The sequence below is a fragment of the Bos mutus genome, chromosome 24 (assembly GCF_027580195.1).
Source record: "Bos mutus isolate GX-2022 chromosome 24, NWIPB_WYAK_1.1, whole genome shotgun sequence".
Classification (NCBI taxonomy): Eukaryota; Metazoa; Chordata; class Mammalia; order Artiodactyla; family Bovidae; genus Bos; species Bos mutus.
In genome coordinates this window covers 48,902,833-48,921,480 of record NC_091640.1, presented here as the reverse complement: position 1 = coordinate 48,921,480, position 18,648 = coordinate 48,902,833, and the positions used below count along the sequence as shown (strand labels likewise).

At 37.4% G+C, this 18,648-nt stretch overlaps 1 protein-coding gene across 3 annotated transcripts in view; it reads left to right on the top strand.

Moving 5' to 3' along the window:
* The window catches only part of DYM (dymeclin), a 395,381-nt gene that overhangs the window by 261,584 nt on the left and 115,149 nt on the right, over positions 1-18,648 (top strand). For all 3 annotated transcript variants that reach the window (XM_005886705.2, XM_070361533.1, XM_070361534.1), the window contains one exon: positions 820-922. In XM_005886705.2, the coding sequence (XP_005886767.1) occupies positions 820-922 (103 nt within the window). The remainder of the gene's footprint in view (positions 1-819; positions 923-18,648) is intronic.

Below are 18,648 nucleotides of genomic sequence, written 5' to 3'. Positions count from 1 at the left end.
TCCGTGTGTCAGTAAGATCCCCTGGAGAATGGAATGGCTACCCTCTGCAATATTCTTGCCTAGAGAATTCCATAGGCAGAGGAGCCAGGTGGGCTACAGTCCATGGGGTCCTAAAGAGTCAGACACAACTGAGCGACTAACACAACACTGTGGATCTCTCTTATTTTAGGGATCATAATCCTGTATTCAGTTGTTGTTGAGCATCTGAAAGCAGTTATTTCATATATTTTGTTCAGTTTTTAGTTGTTTACACAGGCAAGTTATTCAGTACCAGTTAATCCATCATGGCCAGAAGCAAAATCTTATAATACAATATTGAAAGTCAGTCTTTTTGAGAAATAAGAATATAAAGCCATAATATAGAATCGTGGACTCTATATTATGCTAGAGAAATAATCTAATACACTTATTTGAAAGATGAGAAAATTGAGATACAGCAAGCTCAAGTGATTTGTAACAGAGTATGCACTCTGAGTTACTCCTAAAGTCAGTTCATGTCCCAGATTTTCTAAATTTCTGTCCACTGTTCTTTCCATGATAGTAATCTTCTGAAAGTTTCTCTTGTGCTTGAAATACGGTCTTAAACTGGAAAACTTTTATTTTTTAGAGCCCTTAGAATTTAAACATTCTTTTCACTTTATCATTTATTATATCAATAGTATTGTTAATCTTGCTGTTCACACAGGCATAAAAAATAATCAATTACAAGTATATTTTGAAATAATTGACATTCTGTGTAATTATATAATTCCATATAAAACCTATGAAAGGAGACACTTAGTTCTTTTAATATAATTGGGCTTTTGTTTGTTTTTTCAGCTTGTTTTCCTTGCTGTCGAAAAAACACAACAAAGTTCTGGAACAAGCCACACAGTCCTTGAGAGGTTCGCTGAGTTCCAATGATGTTCCTCTACCAGATTATGTAAGTAGTTACCTTGTCAATAAAAAATTTTTCCTTTCATTGCTAAATTAAAAAATAACAATTCCCCCTCTTCCCAAGTTCTGACTGTTCTTGACCACTAAGAAACCTGTAATAGAAAATAAAGAAGAAACATTTCAAATCAAGGGAAAAAGTTTTTTCAAAGATTATTAACACGTGGTTGAAGAAAGTCAAACCTAAATCAATGATTGTTAATAATTAGGAATCTTATTACCTTAGTCAGGAAGGCCACCCAAACTAATTACAGAGAAACGAAAGGAGGAATTTTGTAAGAAGTATGCAGTGGTTTCTCACTAAACTCACGGGGAAGATACACACCTGGATTTCAGAGAACAAGAACCTAAAATTGAAAAGCCATTGGATTCTTCAAAATAGCCTGTCTTTCTGGACATTTAGTTTTGTTATCTGCTTCTTTTTGCTTCAGATTTATTCTGCTGCTGCGTCCCGTAGGCCCCTTTTCTATAGTTGCTGTCTGAAATAGCAACCTTCACCCCTCCTCCCACCCCACTTCCCTCCCAACCCTTAATGTGTTTTAGTGAGAGTCATGCCTTTTGCTGACTGTTCAGAGTCCTCTAATTCTCAAGTCCTGGGAGAGAGAGAATCTAACTGGCTCTGCGGGGGTTCTCGTCCAGGGTGTCTGCCCTGGTCTCGTCAGTCGTGGTCAGCAGAGAACAGCAGTAACATGTGGCATTTGTTCCCCCTGCTTTTAAAGATGAAGAGGTTATTACCACCTGACCGCAGAGGATGATGATAGAATAGAATAGACACAGCCCAGGGAAGAGCACTGTGGAGTGAGAAGGCGAACCTGTCGTGTGGGTTCCTTTAGGACAGCAGCATTGTCCATGACACTTCTTATATTGTGGAGCATGCTTAGATGAGAATACGAAAAACTTTCATGTCACGAGTCACAGAGATAGTTCATCCAGTTCTAATAAGAACCTCCCTATTTGTTTATCTGGGGACAACTTAAAGTCAATATTCAGAAACTTGAGCAGAAAATTTTTGTATTCTGAGTTTGAAGTGGTGATGTGTACCAGACAGCCAGAGAGTTGTTTTGCTTGTTTCCTGCTGTGGTTTGTTTCATTTCTAAATGGTTGTGCTGATACGAGACTGTGGGAACAGCACCCAGTCCGGATATCAGACACTGATAAACAGAGATAGCTATGTGCAGCCACAACCTGACTGGCGCTGTTTTTCTTCTCTTATATTTATTTATTTAGTGTGTGTGTGAGAAAGATGTTATGATCTGTCATCCCATTAAGGTATTAAGTTTGAAATTCCAAAGTACTTCTCTCTTAAAAAAAAAAAACACTATCTTTTAAAATTTTCCTGCTAGCTGAATATTCTCATCTTTTTGAAAAAAATGAGCATTATGGCTAATTTAATTCTTCTCTTGTCATAACTTGTTATAAGAAAAGTAATTCTTTATACTTACTCCTTAGAATCCACATTTGGGGCCAGAGTGGCAATAGGGTTATGTTTATTAAGAATATGAATTTTGTTCAGCTGTGAATGTTTTGTCATTTTTATACGTGTATAATTTGATTTATATGGTATTCCTGTTGTTTCATTCCACACAAAATGTGCTGAATGTGTATGCTGAGGTTGCCCTAATAGTATTCTCCTTTAATCAGAGGCCTGAAAATTGATATTTTCTTTGAGAAAATGGGTCATGTTTAATAGCATTTGCCAGTTATGGAGGTGATTATGCAGTGAACGCACAAGCAGAACTCGTAATGGATATATGAAGTCTGCTATTGAACTGTACAGTTTTTAGAGTCCTTGTTTTCCTCTTGCATGAAATTTTCACTAAGTGTTAATAAAAAGGAACTTCTTGAAGCATCTGCTTTCTAGAAATACAAGGAAAATTCCATATGAAACTGTCATTGACAGTCTTATTTTAACATTTATATGTATGAGACTGCAAATCACAGTGTTTTTCAGATAGGTTTATGAACTTGGATTTTGCTGCCTTTGCTTAGAGCTAAGTGAAGAGGGTGGGTAACACTGATTCAGTGGTAGTACAGATGATTGTGAATCACTCCCCCTGCCACTAGACTGAAAGGTGACTAAAGAAAACAGTAGCAACCTCAAAAGTAAGTGCTGTGGTAGTTCTTCTTGGTGACAACTCATGTTTTATTGGTCATTCTCATTGCTCAAAACACTATGTATGAGAGCGTGAACTTTTGAAATCATGTTCTCATTATCGTTCTCTTTTAACTTGGCCATTAATTGGACGAATAAATTATGTTCCCTTTTTCTTCCCCAGAAATTTCACTTGTTAAGTGTCTTTGCCAACAACCACATAAAATTCTGTGTCCTCAATGAATGCATTAGAACACTTGTTTGTAAAAGACGGAAAAGGAAAATGAAAGGGCCTTAATGCAGCAGTGAATTCCCAGATGTATACTTTCTACACCAGGACCGAGAGAACTATATTAGCAGAGAGTTTGAATACGTGCATAAAAATAAGGATTTGTTTTTCTTCTCACTGGAGTACATAGAGTACTTTCAGACTACCTAGAGATTTCTGAGTTTATTAAGAAAAGTTTATTGTCATTATACTGTATAATTCACCAGTCAATTGAGTAACAGCATAGAAAACAAATAGCATGTTATGAAAACATTAACATGAGTACTTTAGTACAGCCATTTTGTCTGAACCTCTCAGGGGAAACCTGAAACCTTCAGCCAGCTTCTAGATAATGAGGAAATGCCCTGACTGCTTAAGGGAAAATAAAACAAAAATTGCAGTTGAGCTCTCCGTGGGGAGAGAGAATGCTCACTGCAGTGATAGCTGGGCAGAGAGTGATTGAGGCATTTGGGAAGGCTGGTGACATTCAGTTGGCTTGGCTGACTCTGGGTGTCTTTATGTCAGAGTTTCATAAAATGTAATTCAGCGACTAAAAAGACATGAGAGAATTGTTAGAGAAGAATCTTTCAACACTATTTTCATAAGAATTAACCCCTAGGGACTTCTCTGGCAGTCCAGTGGTTAAGACTCTGCACTTCCACTGCTGGGGGTACAGGTCCATCCCCAGTCAGGGAACTAAGATCCAACTTGCTTCAACACTCAGCCAAAAAAGAAAAAAAGAAAAGAATAAACCTCTAAAATAACTTTGGTCATATAAAACACAACCTGAATATAGGCAGTGAAACAAAAATAATAAATGAATTGTAGCTGCTTTTTAAATGTAACTGTAGCTTTTAATTAGGACTGTTGTCACAATTACATGTAAACATTGTTTCCCTAATTTCTAACGATTATCTTGGCAACTAGTTGAGATGACTAGTTTATTCTAGGTGGAATCTTAAGGAAACAAATTATATTGCCATGTGATCATCAAAGAAATTTTTAACCTTTTCATAGGATCCACTTTCCCACCTCATTCCAAACATAAATGCAAAGGCACAAGCCAAAAAGACCCTGGCCAAAAATAGTAAGGAGCCAGGTCAGAAAAATCCCCAGATGTAGAAATAGTAACTAAGGGTTTATCATCAACTTGCTAAGCAAGTACAGTCATCCCCCTCTTAGCCCCAATTTTGCTTTCCAAGGTTTCATTTACCCACAGTCAACTGCAGTCCAAAAATATTAAATGGAGAATTCCAGAAATAAGCAGTTGATAGTTTTACGTTTCACACCATTCTGAGAAGCATGATGACATCTCTCGATGTCCAGCTCCATCCTGCCTGGGACATGAATCATCCCTTTGTCCAGCATATCCCGACCATTAGTCACATAGTAGCCATCCAGATTATCAGCTGCCTGTTGCAGGAGAGCAGTGCGTGTGTTTAAATAACCCTTCTTTTGTTTAATGACCCTAAAGTACAAGAGTAGTGATGCTAGCAATTTGGATATTCTCTTCTAGTACCTAATTCATGAGTCAAACTTTATCATAAGCTGCACATATAGGAAGAAACATAGTAAATGTTGTCTCTCAATGTCTGGGGGGGATTGGTTTTAAGAGCCCTCACATATACCAAGATCCAAGGATGCTCATGTCCCTTATATAAAGTGGTATAGTACAGTCAGCCCTCCATATATATCCTCAGATTTACCCAACCACGGATAGAAATTTCTATCCAAGGCTGGTTAAATCCACAGAAGTAAAACCTGAGACTGTGGAGAGCCGACTATATTTATTGGAAAAAATCCATGATTTGATGCAGGATGGCCAGTGACTGCTGATGGTTCAGGGTTTCTTTCAGGGATGATAAAAATGTTTGAAAATTAGATTGTGGTGATGGTTGCACAATTCTGAATGTACTAACAACTGTTAAATTGTACATTTAAATTAACAAAGTACATGGTTGTGAAGGCTTCACAGGTGGCTCGGTGGTAAAGAATCTGCCTGCTGATACAGGAGACGAGGGTTCGATCCCTGGGTTGGGAAGATCCCCCAGAGGAGGAAATGGCAACCCACTCCAGTATTCTTGCCTGGGAAATCCCATGGACAGAGGAGCCTGGCGGGCTGCTACCCATGGGGTCACAGAGAGGTGGGCATGACTGCACGCCCGTGCACTCGTACGTGCGCATGGTTGTGGGTGTTATCTCAATGAAGCCGTTTAAAAAAAGTAGTACTTGGAGCACCGTGGAAAGAAAATAACTGTTTGCTGAGTGTAATAACATATAGATAGCAGCTTGGCTGGCATTGTGGCATGAGAGTGGATTTAGAAAATTAATTTTATACTCTGAAAAAGTTAATATTTATACAAGTGTGTTCAGTCGGTCATGTGTCTTTGCAACCCCATGGACTGCCAGGTTCCTCTGTTCATGGAATTTTCCAGTTAAGAATATTGCAGTGGGTTGCCATTTCCTCCTCCAGAGAATCTTCCTGGGATTGAACCTGCATCTTTTATGTCTTCTGCATTGCAGGTGGATTCTTTACTGTTAGTGCCATATTTTTCGTCCTGGTTTAAGATCAAAAATATGGAAATAAGGGGAAAAAATCTATCTTTAGGGAACTGATTAAAGTTTAAGTTTATCCAATGCAGTATTTTTCAGACATTTTTTAAAACAAATTCAATCCATATAGATTTATATGAAAAGATATCCATAACACTTTATTTGGTAGAAAAAAACAGAAAACCATACTTTGTAGTATATAGGTTACATGTACATGTATGATTGAAAGTATGCATTTAATTTTTATGGAATAATGCATAAGAAAATATTAAATAGTGGTTACCTATGGGGAGTTAGACTGAAAAGAAGGAAAAATAGAACTTAATACCTTATACTTTTCTTTTTAGATAAAGATCTTTACGTTTTTGTCATGTTTATGATTTATTTGCCCCTCCCTTCTCTCCTTTTTCCCTCCGTCAGTCCTTTCTTTCTTTATTATTTTCATATAATTTTAGACTTACAAAGGATTTTACTTTTTTTATTTTAATTGGAGGCTAATTACTTTATAATATTGTGGTTTTTGCTGTACATTCATGTGAATTGGCCATGGGTGTATATGTGTTCCCCATTTCCATATAGCCTTCACCAGCTTTCCCCTTTGTAAATATCTTACGTAACCATAGAACATTTTTCAAAACTAAGAAATTAACCTTGGTACAATACTGTTAACTAAAACACATGCCTCATTTGAATTTTACCAGTTTTAACACTATTGCCCTTACTCTTTTCTGGTATCTAGTCCAGGATCCTACATTGCATTTTGTTGTCATGTTTCCTTAGTCTTTCCTTGGATATCATGACCGTTGACACTTTCAGTTCAGTTCAGTCACTCAGTCGTGTCTGACTCTTTGCGACCCCATGAATTACAGCACACCAGGCCTCCCTGTCCATCACCAACTCCCAGAGTTCACTCAAACTCATGTGCATCGAGTTGGTGATGCCATCCAGCCATCTCATCCTTTGTCGTCCAGTTCTCCTCCTGCCCCCAATCCCTCCCAGCATCAGAGTCTTTTCCAATGAGTCAGCTCTTCGCATGAGGTGGCCAAAGTACTGGAGTTTCAGCTTTAGCATCATTCCCTCCACAGAAATCCCAGGGCTGATCTCCTTCAGAATGGACTGGTTGGATCTCCTTGCAGTCCAAGGGACTCTCAAGAGCCTTCTCCAACACCACAGTTCAAAAGCATCAATTCTTTGGCACTCAGCTTTCTTCACAGTCCAACTCTCAAATCTATACATGACCACTGGAAAAACCATAGCCTTGACTAGACGGACCTTTGTTGGCAAAGTCATGTCTCTGCTTTTGAATATGCTATCTAGGTTGGTCATAACTTTTCTTCCAAGGACTAAGCGTCTTTTAATCTCATGGCTGCAGTCACCATCTGCAGTGATTTTGGAGCCCCAAAAAATAACGTCTGACACTGTTCCTACTGTTTCCCCATCTATTTGCCATGAAGTGATGGGACCAGATGCCGTGATCTTCGTTTTCTGAATGTTGAGCTTTAAGCCAACTTTTTCACTCTCCTCTTTCACTTTCATCAAGAGGCTTTTTAGTTCCTCTTCACTTTCTGCCATAAGGGTGGTGTCATACACTTTAGAAGAGTACTAATCATTTATTTTGCAGAATGTCCCTCAATTTGGGTTTGTCTGGCATTTTCTCATGATTAGATTGATGTTATGCATTGTTGGAAAAGATAACTACAGAAGTGATATGCCCTTCTCAGAGCATCATTCCAGAGAATACGTGGGGTTGGTCTATATTACTGGTGATGTTTGGGTTTCCCAGGTGGCACTAGTGGTAAAGAACTCACCTGCCAATGCAGGGGATGTAAGAGCGGTGACTTCATTCTCTGGGTTGAAAAGATCCCCTGGAGAAGGAAACGGCACCTATTCCAATATTCTTGCCCGGAGAATCCCATGGACAGAGGAGCCTGACAAGCTATGGTCTGTAGGGTCGCAGAGAGTCAGACATGACTGAAGCGACTTAGCACACACGCACTGGTGATGTTTTCACTTGATCACATCACTAGGATGATGTCTGCCAATATTCTCGGCTATAAACTTGCTAATTTTCCCTTTGTAATTCCTGTATGCTTTTATATAGTAGTTATTTTCACTATACTGGAAATATTTTATTAGATTATTACATATTTCTACTATATTGGAAGAGTATAAGGGGAAGATACTTAGAGACAATGCCAGTATTCAGTTTTTTCCTAAACATTTTCCCACAAATCCTAGCATCCATTGATCAATCTTGTCTGCATCATTATTTTACTGAGTTTGGAATGATTTTCTATTTGTCTCATTCCCTCTACATTTATAAATGGAATTCTGCAAGGAAGAGTTGTCACCTCTCCCCAAAGTTCTTGCCTGTGCAGTTATTTATTTCTATCAGTATAAGCTCCTGGATACTTATTTTCTTATCATCCAGGACTGTTGTTATTTTGTTATTCAGGTTATTCCAACTTTAGCCATTTCAGGTTTTGTCCACTACCCTTTGAATATGCATCAACCTTTTTTTTTGCAACCTTCACAGTGCTCCAACTCATCTCATATCTCCTCTGCTTCAGCCCTAAAATCAATCAGTTCTCCAAGGAGGATCATGAAATTTTAATCAAGATCTTAATCGTTACTTTCATAATGTCAATACCAATGTAAAAAACAAGAATCAAACATTGTGAATAAGGTTACAAATCTTACTACCTTCCCTACAACTGCTCTGAACGTAAGTAAATTCCAAGCCCCACACGGATTAAGTCCCAAAAAGTTTCTTCTTCAGAACAATTGATTTTAAAAATCAAATAAATGAGGCCTCTAGCAAATGAGCAAGCTCCACACCCACCCCTGCCACTTTTTCTTCCTAATTAAAAACCAGGACTTTAACATAATCAGACTGATTTTCTTGGTTGTGTTATAATTTGGTTTTGATGCATTTCTGAACTGGGAGTTTCAGAAATGTTCTGAGAATGCTTCTAAAGACAATTTGAGTTGGAGAAATCCCCTCTTGCTTAAAAGAGAAAAATAAATTCCTTCACTCTTAAGCACACCTGAATTGAAATAAAGACTACTGCCCTTTATTCCTAGAGAGGAAATTTGTCCTGTCCCTTCGTATAGAATACGGTAAAATATCCTTTTTAAGGATTTTTTAAAATTATCATGAAAAGTACTTAAATAACTTTTATGTTCCCTCTACTGCCTTATAAACGGATGTTTGCATTGAAATCTGGCAATGATTAATTAACTTTCTAAGAGAAGTTTAAAGAATACAGAAAAAATAACCCATGCATATTAAATTCAGTAGCAATGTGTGATAAATTTGTGAAAACCAGTGAGCACAGTTTCCTTCTTCCCCCTCCTACTGGAGTGAAAATATTCTTACCTGCTGCTGTACAGAGCTAATATAAAATCATCTTTTCCTAAGATTCTTCAAACTTTCTTTGTTAGAAATTATTATTTTAATTTTCTCTTTGCTCAACTATTTATTGTTTTTCCCTTTCTTTTCTCCCTTTCTGCCCGAGTTCATAGTTCCTAATAGGAAGAAAAGAAGTCTACTATTTGGAATTTTCTTTGATATATCCTTGATTTACATGGCAAATAGAAAGCAGCTGTCTATTTAAGCATCTAATTCTTGAAACCATAGTCCCCTCAAGCGTCATCTGGAAATAATGTAGCCTGTAAAACAAAGCTAAGAAGAAAAGGCAATGTTTGTTTTATGTGGGATGAATGATTTCTGTTGGGGTCCTTTAATTCGGCTATTATGAGGGTTATTAAAAAGCAGTATTACAAAAGAGGTTTAAATGAAAAGAATTTTTGAGCTGGTATCTTATTATTACAGTTGATTATAGTCAAAGCTGCAAATATTTTATAAATGGCACTTTATTATAGTTTCTCCAAATAAGACCCCCAAAAACTAGTAATCTTACTCATTGTATGAGTGGAAACTCAACTCTTTCTTTAGTGGATTTAATTTCTGAGAAGAAAAAAATTGTATTGAGAATTTAGCTCTGCTTGTTTCGTTGGAAATTTCATGGCTTTCTGAGGAATTCTTAAGAAATCTTTACAAGAATATTTGAGTATTACCTTATAAATCCAAAAATGAACATGAAATCATCAGAATTTATCTAAGCTTCAGGTATTATTAGAAGATTCAGTGAACACTAGAGAAAGTTAAGCCTAAATTGTTTCTCAGCTTATTCATAAATTATTTGAGTTTCCAAGATGTGAGTTTGAAGATCTCAGTCATGAGAAGTGATATGCTTTGGGAAGCAGAAGACAAGTTAATTTGCGCTTTGACAATTGTTAGAAGCTATTCCATGCTTGGAGTATATTGGTTTTCTTGATTTGCTAATACAACAAAGTAGTTGTTTTTGGAAAATGAACTTATAAGAACTAAGTTTCAGTCCTCAAAACTGAAGTTATTTATCATGTTTGTTTAATAATAAACGGGGCAGGCATGCATGGTTATTTATTTTTATGCATTTGGGTCTAACTCTCACTTGGAATTGGATAATGAGCTAAAGCTCTGCTAGTAATGAAACAAAAGTTATTCTTACTTGAATTTCAATTCAGTGACCAGTATGATACATCTTCATAAGAAAGTCAAAACTGATTAAAAATTTAGTACGTTTTTAGGCTTAGAAAAGAAAGAAAGTGAAGTCGCTCAGTCATGTCCAACTCTGCGACCCCATGGACTGTAGCCTACCAGGCTTCTCCATCCGTGGAATTTTCCAGGCGAGAGTACCGGAGTGGGTTGCCATCCTTTTCCAGGGGATCTTCCCAACCCAGGGATCGAACCCAGGTCTCCCACATTGCAGGCAGACGCTTTACCCTCTGAGCCACCAGGGAAGAAAACAAAGTAAGAAAGTGAAAATGAAGAAAGTGAAAGTGATGCTTACATGGTTGTCTTTTAATAATGTCATTAGCCTTTTCAACTTTTTCTGGAGATTGGGGTCTTCAGGAACAGTATGATATTCTATTCCTAGAGCTTTCAACACCCCTTGAGTTATAGCAGCTTTAAAGATGGAGCCATTGTCATTCTAAACTTTAAAGATCCCACTGACATCATGAGAAGTCAGTACAGTAAGATTTTGTCCATTCATTAACCTCGGGGTTTAATGAATACTGTTTTTGATGTGAAAATAGGTGAGGGTCATTGAGCTCTTTTTAATGGAACAAACTGTAAATCCTGGAGTGTGGGCTGATGGAAAAACTGTAGGTTGAGCACAAAATGCTGTTAGGCTTAGAACATGACCCTAAAAAAGTTTGTCATTAATTCAGTCACAAAGTTGATCAGTAAGCATTGTACATTAAAGAAAAATATATATTTTAGAGCAACACAATAGTCTGCTTGTGACCTCAGTCAAAATACAAATTTGAGATCATATAAGATACCAAGTAAGAGATTAGACTCAAATGCCTAAGTCCTAAATTCCCCATACCTGTTGTGAATGCTCCACTGTTGCTGTTGTTCAGTCACTAAGTTGTGTCTGACTCTTTGTGATCCCTTGAACTGCAGCACGCCAGGCTTCCCTGTCCTTCACTATCTTCCAGAGTTCGTCCAAACTTAATTTCCATTGAGTCGGTGATGCTATCCAATCATCTCATTCTCTGTCACTCTTTCTCCTCCTGTCCTCAATTTTTCCCATCTTCAGGGTCTTTGCCAGTGTGTCAGCTCTTTTTATCAGGTGGCCAGAGTGTTGGAGTTTCAGCATCAGTCCTTCCAAAAAATCTTCAGGATTGATTTCCTTTAGGATTGACTGGTATAATCTCCTTGTTGTGAGAGTCTTCTCCAATACCACAATTTGAAAGCATCAATTCTTCAGCGCTCAGCCTTCTTTATGGTCCAGCACTCACATCCATACATGACTACTGGAAAAACCATAGCTTTGTCTATACAGACCTTTGTCAGCAAAGTCCGTATATCTCTACTTTTTAATATGCTGTCTAGGTTTGTCATTGCTTTCCTTCCAAGGAGCAAGCGTCTTTTAATTTTATGGCTGCAGTCACCATCCGCAGTGATTTTGGAGCCCAAGAAAATAAAATCTGTCACTGTTCCATTTTTTTCCCCATCTATTTGCCATGAAATGATGGGACTGAATGCTATAATCTTCGTTTTTTGAATGTTGAATTTTAAGCCAACTTTTTCACCCTCATCAAGAGGTTCTTTAATTCGTCTTCGCTTTCTGCCATTAGAGTAGTATCATCATATCTGAGGTTGTTGATATTTCTCCCTACAGTCTTAATTCCAGCTTGTGATTCATTCAGCCCAGCATTTCACATGATGTACTCTGCATATAAGTTAAATAGCAGGATGACAATATACAGCCTTGATATATTCCTTTCCCAATTTGGAACCAGTCCATTTTTCCATGTCCAGTTCTAACTGTTGCTTCTTGACCTGCATACAGGTTTCTCTGGAGACAGGTAAGGTAGTCTGGTATTCCCACCTCTTTAAGAATTTTCCACGGTTTGTTGGGATCCATACAGTCAAAGACTTTAGCATAGTCAGTGAAGCTGAAGTAGACGTTTTTCTGGAATTCCCTTTTTCTATGATCCAATGGATGTGGGCAATTTGAAATTTGATCTCCATATAATTAATAATATTATCTTGGTTAACAGTAATACTACTTACAAAAGAGTAGTACATGCATAAAAAAACTCCATGTGGTATTTGAAATTCCTTATTCTTTCATCCAAAAACTAGTGAGCAACTGGTATCTTCTCAGCCACTTTTTTCTCTGTTCTATGAAGACATCAGTGAAAAAAATTTCTGCCACCATGAAGCCTGCATTCTAATGAGGAGAGATGTAATGATTGTATGCACAGGTGACAAATGAACAAGTGAATGGAATGTAAGAAGTTCCCCTGGGAAAGTAAAGCAGCGCAAAGGGATTGGGAGCGCAGGCCAAAGGAAGGCCGCAGTGTAGTAATGGGTGGTCAGTGGAGGGTTTGCCTCATTGGGAAGGTGATGTTTGCGCACAGCCCAAGGAAGGAGCAGCAGTGAGTCATGTAGAGGCAGTGTGTTCCAGGAAGATGGAGCAGTGAATGTAGAGGGCTTGAGACAAGAGCCTCTGTGAGCCTGGCAGGGTTTAGTAGCTGGAAAGGGGATTATCAGGACCATATTTAGAATCATCTTGAACAAATGCATATTGATGAGTGATCTAGAAAAGTTTTGGATAGAGTAACAGCCTGAAAATTAGAAGTGTGTGTGTGTGTGTATCAGGCTCTTTGGGACCCATGGACTGTAGTCTTCCAGGCTTCTTTGTCCATGGAATTTTCCAAGCAAGAGTACTGGAGTGGGTTCCCATTTCTTTCAAAGTTAGAAGACCTGTGTTCTGGTTTTTTATCTTTAATTTGCTGTGGTCTTGGGCAAAATTGCCCAAGTATTATGCCTTAAAGTAGATTTTTTATGTGTGACTTCTTTAACATTGGTATTCTCTGGTTCCATTAGTTCTGTGGAGATACACTGGGTAATAGGAAGAGATGTGCTTTCCTGCAATGCACAGGAATTACAGGGAACTCCACTCTCTTTGTATTCTGTGTGAACCATGTCCCCGGAACATGTCCCTGAAAACCTCAGATACAGTGTGCTTGGTGTACCCTGGAGTTACACGACAGTAGTAGGCCTGAGTGTGTGACAAGGCTTGTTAGGAAATACAAAATGATGATGCTGATCCTTCTTTAATGATTTGAGATAAACATTTGTAGATATCACAGTGATGTACATGTTTATAGATAGGATAAGTATCAGCTTATATTTTATAGAATGCTACAGATAAAAGGCTGCTCTGAGAAGACATCATAAAAGGTTTTAGTGGTTTTCATCTGAGTCTTACAGAGTGGAAGGGCTTTTAATTAAGAGTATATACAGTGCTTAGGCATATAAGCTGTGTGAGCAGAATTCCTGGGAATGTGGATCCAGCTGCAAAGTTTTTTCATTTTTTTGAAATTTCCCCATGAAAACAACAAATAGAATGCATCAACAAACACAACATTTACAACAAAACTAGGTGACAGTGTAGCCACATGAAACCCAAAATACTGGAGGGTGGGTAAAAACTTCCTAGAGCTACAAGATCCATGCAGTGTCAGTGTGAGAGGAGCTAGAAGGATGAGACAGCCAAGGGGCCAGCTGAGAAGGAGACAGAGGGATTCACTGGGAAGTTCACGGGCCAGCACCTGAAACTGGAAGGGGTTTGCACACTGTAACCCAGAGTTCAGTGTTAGGGGTCTGCTATAAGAGCTGAAGGGGTTCCAGCCTCTGGGCCCTGTCAGCTCATAAAACTAAATGGCTGAAGCTCTCTTCTAGGACCAAGCCCCACAGTGAGGCGAAGCTACCAGAAATGGAGCCCCCAGAGGAGATCAGGGATTATAAGCAAAGGAAAAAGAAAAAGTTCAGATAAATATAGGATTGGGAAAGAGAGCCAGGAGATTCTAGAAGGTGCATGGCCATGTTTATGGATACTTCACAGAAAGGTGAAGAAAGACAGGAAAACTAACTTTATTACAAATGAGCAAAAGAGAGAAGTCACAGTCAAATCCAGTGTAAAGAAAGAAGAGAATAAGAAGAATAACTCCTGTATCGACAATATGATCATGAGATATATCCACAAAATAGATTAAAACTGTTAAATAACTTTTCAGAACAACTTAAAAGAAACTAAGAAAATGATAGAACAGAACAACATAAATCAGGATTATAAAAACTCAAATGGACAAATTTTATTTCTAAATAAAATTAGAAATAAAAATTTTCAGAAGTATAGACTGTCCACAAAGATGGGCTTCCCTCGTGGCTCAGAGGTTAAAGCGTCTGCCTGCAATGCGGGAAACCTGGGTTCAAACCCTGGGTTGGGAAGATCCCCTGGAGAAGGAAATGGCAACCCACTCAGTATTCTTGCCTGGAGAATCCCATGGACAGAGGAGCCTGGTGGTCTACAGTCCACAGGGTTGCAAAGAGTCAGACATGACTAAGCTACTTCACTTCATCCACAAAGATAAAATATTTAGTAAATAAACAGATATAATTCCTTAAGAAAAACAGAAAGTGAAAAGGAAGAAAAGCTTGAAAGCAAAAAGAAATAAAAGAAAAAAGGTTCACTAGAAAGTGACTATATAGTGTGTGTAGGCAGAAATCCAACATAATCCATTCCTAATATATAAATTAGGAATCCCCCCAAAGAAGAAAGATGCTAAAAGCTGTGCTTCAAAGAAACTTTCCTAAATTATGAAGGAAAAGATTTGAAACTACATGTTGAAAGAGCATATGTTGTATGCCTTTGAAAACTCAACCCAGGACAACAAGTACCAACACAAACTCCAGTGAAATTGCAGAGTTACAAACTAGAGAAAAAAACACTTGAAGGGTACTCAGGCAAAAAGACCAGGTCACTTTTAAGTAAAGAAAATAAAATTGTCAACAGGCTTTTTGGCAGTGTTTTATGCCACAGTAAAGTGAAATAACATTTTTAAGATACTCTAGGAAAGCAAATGTGAGGCAAGAATTTTCAGTCAGTTCAGTTCAGTCACTCAGTCGTGTCCGAATCTTTGTGACCCCATGGACTGCAGCACACCAGACTTCCCTGTCTATCACCGACTCCATCACCAAGGATTTTATATCCCACCAAACTGCCTTGAGGGCTTCCCTCCTAGCTCAGTGGTAAAGAATCTGCCTGCCAGTGCCAGAGACACAAGTTCTATCCCTGGATCAGGAAGATCCCCTGGAGTAGGAAATGGCAACCCATTCCAGTCTTCTTGCCTGGAAAATTCAGTGGACAGAGAGGAGCCTGGCGGGCTACAGTCCATGGGGTCGCAAAGAGTCAAACACGACTGAGTGACTGAGTGCACATGCAGACTGACTTGCAAATATAAGAAACACAATCTTACGAAATATAAAAACTCTGAGAATATTGTTCCCTTCCCTAGGGCTTTACAAGAGTAGTACTCATCAAAGGTTTTCTATTGCTGTCTTTGTCATCTGTCTTTGGGGTATTTTGTTTACAACCCTTTCCTTTCAAAATGCAAAAACCATTCTTAGTTCAAAGGCCACATTAGAACAGGCCACTAATCTCATTTGGCCCATGGTTTGTAGTTTGCCAGTCCCTATACTAGGTAAAGAACTTTAGAGAACCACAATGACTGGGGAGATACAAATATAAAGACTGGTGATGAGCATTATGTATATTTTTAACTCGTAAAACTAACACGAAAAAATATTCATGAAGGAGAGAGTGAAGATAGTATGTAAAGGCTGTGTATCTTACCATGCACATTCATCACAACTATTAAAATATGGAGGAAGGAGATGGGGAGAACATGTAAACAGAATAAACTGCTGACGGCCTGATGGTTAACTCGGAGTTAAAGGATATTATTTCAGATCCGGGGAGAGAAGAAGATGAAGTAATGAGTTAATTTGATATTGCTTACAGTAGCTAACCAATAGAAAATGACAAAAAATAAGAAACAGGGATTACATAAAGTTCTTCACATAGAGGTAACCATTAAAACAAAAGTACAAATTTCCTGAATGCCAAAAAATAAAATATAAAAAGAAAGCAAATAAAATATAAAAAGAAAGCAAATAAAATATACCACATATGAAAGGCTTTCCTCATAACTCAGATGGCAGAGGATCCACCTGCAAGGCAGGAGACATGAGTTCATTCCCTGGGTCTGGAAGATCCCTTGGAGAAGAGAATGGCTACCCACTCCAGTATTCTTGCATGGAGAATCCCACAGAGGGCTACAGTCCGTAGGGTTGCAAAGAGTCAGACATGACTAAGTGACTAACACTTAGGTAAAAAACCTGGGTATATATGAATGTAACATAAAATTATATGTGAGAGCATTGAAACCAAACAAGTTGATCTTCAGTCTAAAACTATTGAAAAGAACTGGTTGAATAAATTTTGGCACATTCACATGATAGAGTACTATCCATCTATAAAAATAAATGAAAAATATTGCTTTATGAAGTTCTGTATGTTGCCACATAATCATCCTCAGGATAGGTTGGTGATACCCATTTATATCTGAATCTATTTATATTTATTTATCCATTTTGGATCTATTTGTATTTGAAAAACATGAAAAGACAAACTATAAAAAAAAATTTTTTTGACAGTTACCTGTAAGGAGAGTGAAGGACTAGGATGCAGTGAATAGGAATATAAGTAGACTCTGTAATTCCTGTTGCTTTAGCTTTAACTTACATTAAACCTATATAAAGAGTTCCTAAGTTAAGAAAAAGTTCCTTCAGTAGAGCTGGTTTGAATATTACTGATTATACGTATAACATGATCATAAAACAGTTTGAAAGAGTAGTCTCTAAAATTTAAATAAATTTAAATAAACCGAAATATATATCCAGTCAGTGGTATAACCAAACATCCTAGTGACTCTTCTTCCCTAGTAGGCTGTACCTTAAAGACACAACTGAAAAAAAATAGTTGTGTAACAACCTTGGTATTGTTATTTCAAGACCTGTGCTTGTAACGCAAGATAAAGCAAAGGTGCAATTGTACAATATTCTAATTTTGTTTTCCCCATTGCCTTGGGAACCTGGAAGCAGTGTATGTATATATAAAATAGAAGAGATTGAATAAAAACTCTTTGATCTTAGTTTAAATAGGAAGTCTTTGTATGGACTCAGGTTTTTGTTTTTTAATATCTGTAGGTATGTTTAGTCATTCTGTTTCTGTCCTTTGAACTCACAGAAATAGTGACCAGCCTAGTAGCACAGCATTGAACATCACTAGCAACAAGATTTCTACTAAAAGAAACAAAGGATTTATCCCGCCTTTCATATAAGATGGTAGCAAAACAATAGATATGAGAAAACACCGCTTTAGGGGAATGTTACTGCTGACCACTGAAAAGGGAATGATACAATTAGAATATCACCATTTAACGAACCTTAAGAAATGAATGGAGCCAAGCAATGAACATGAGTAACTGCTGATTTAGACAAAAAATAGAACTAGACATGATGTGTCTCCTGATACAGAACACACCATCATTCATGAAGTAGTCTTGCTTTAAAAAAAAAAAAAAAAGACAAGAAGTGCCTAATGTGATCAGGCCTCTAGAACATCTACCAGTTTATTGGAAGTATCTAGAACAGAGAAACATTGAAACACCTTTATCAAAATCCATATTGCAAGAAACTAGGGGACAAATAACCTAATTTAATCAACTAATACATTACAATGAAAAAGAGAGAAACATCCTCTAATAAAGTCAAGTTATACTATAAAGACTTTATTTTGATCCTCCTACTACATAACATACTCTTATTAAAAACAACAACAACAAAACCCATTTTTTTTGCCAAATAAAAAAGTTGAAGACTGGATATTTGATAATTTTCAGAGATTACTATTAACACTTTATAGCTGAGGATGGAATTATAGTTTTAAAAGAAGAATCTTTATCTTTTGGAGGTACATATCAGTATATTAATGGCTGAAAGATATGTCAGGAGTTTGCTTCAAAATGACACTTGAGGGAAGAAAATGGGTGAGTATAAAGAAACTAGATTGGCCATAAGTTGAATCATGGTTGGAGTTGGATAATAAGTAAATGGAGGTTCATTATTTTATCCTATCTTTGTATATATTTGAAATTTTCCAATTAAAAAGTTAAAGAGGTTGCAAGCCATGTGAGTGTACTTAACACTGCTGACGTGGTAGAAAATGGTTAGATGGTAAATTTTATGTTACGTGTACTTTACCACAATTTTTTTTTTAAGTTAAAGAATATGAGCATACGAATCTGAAAAATCTAGGTTTAGCCTTCATGT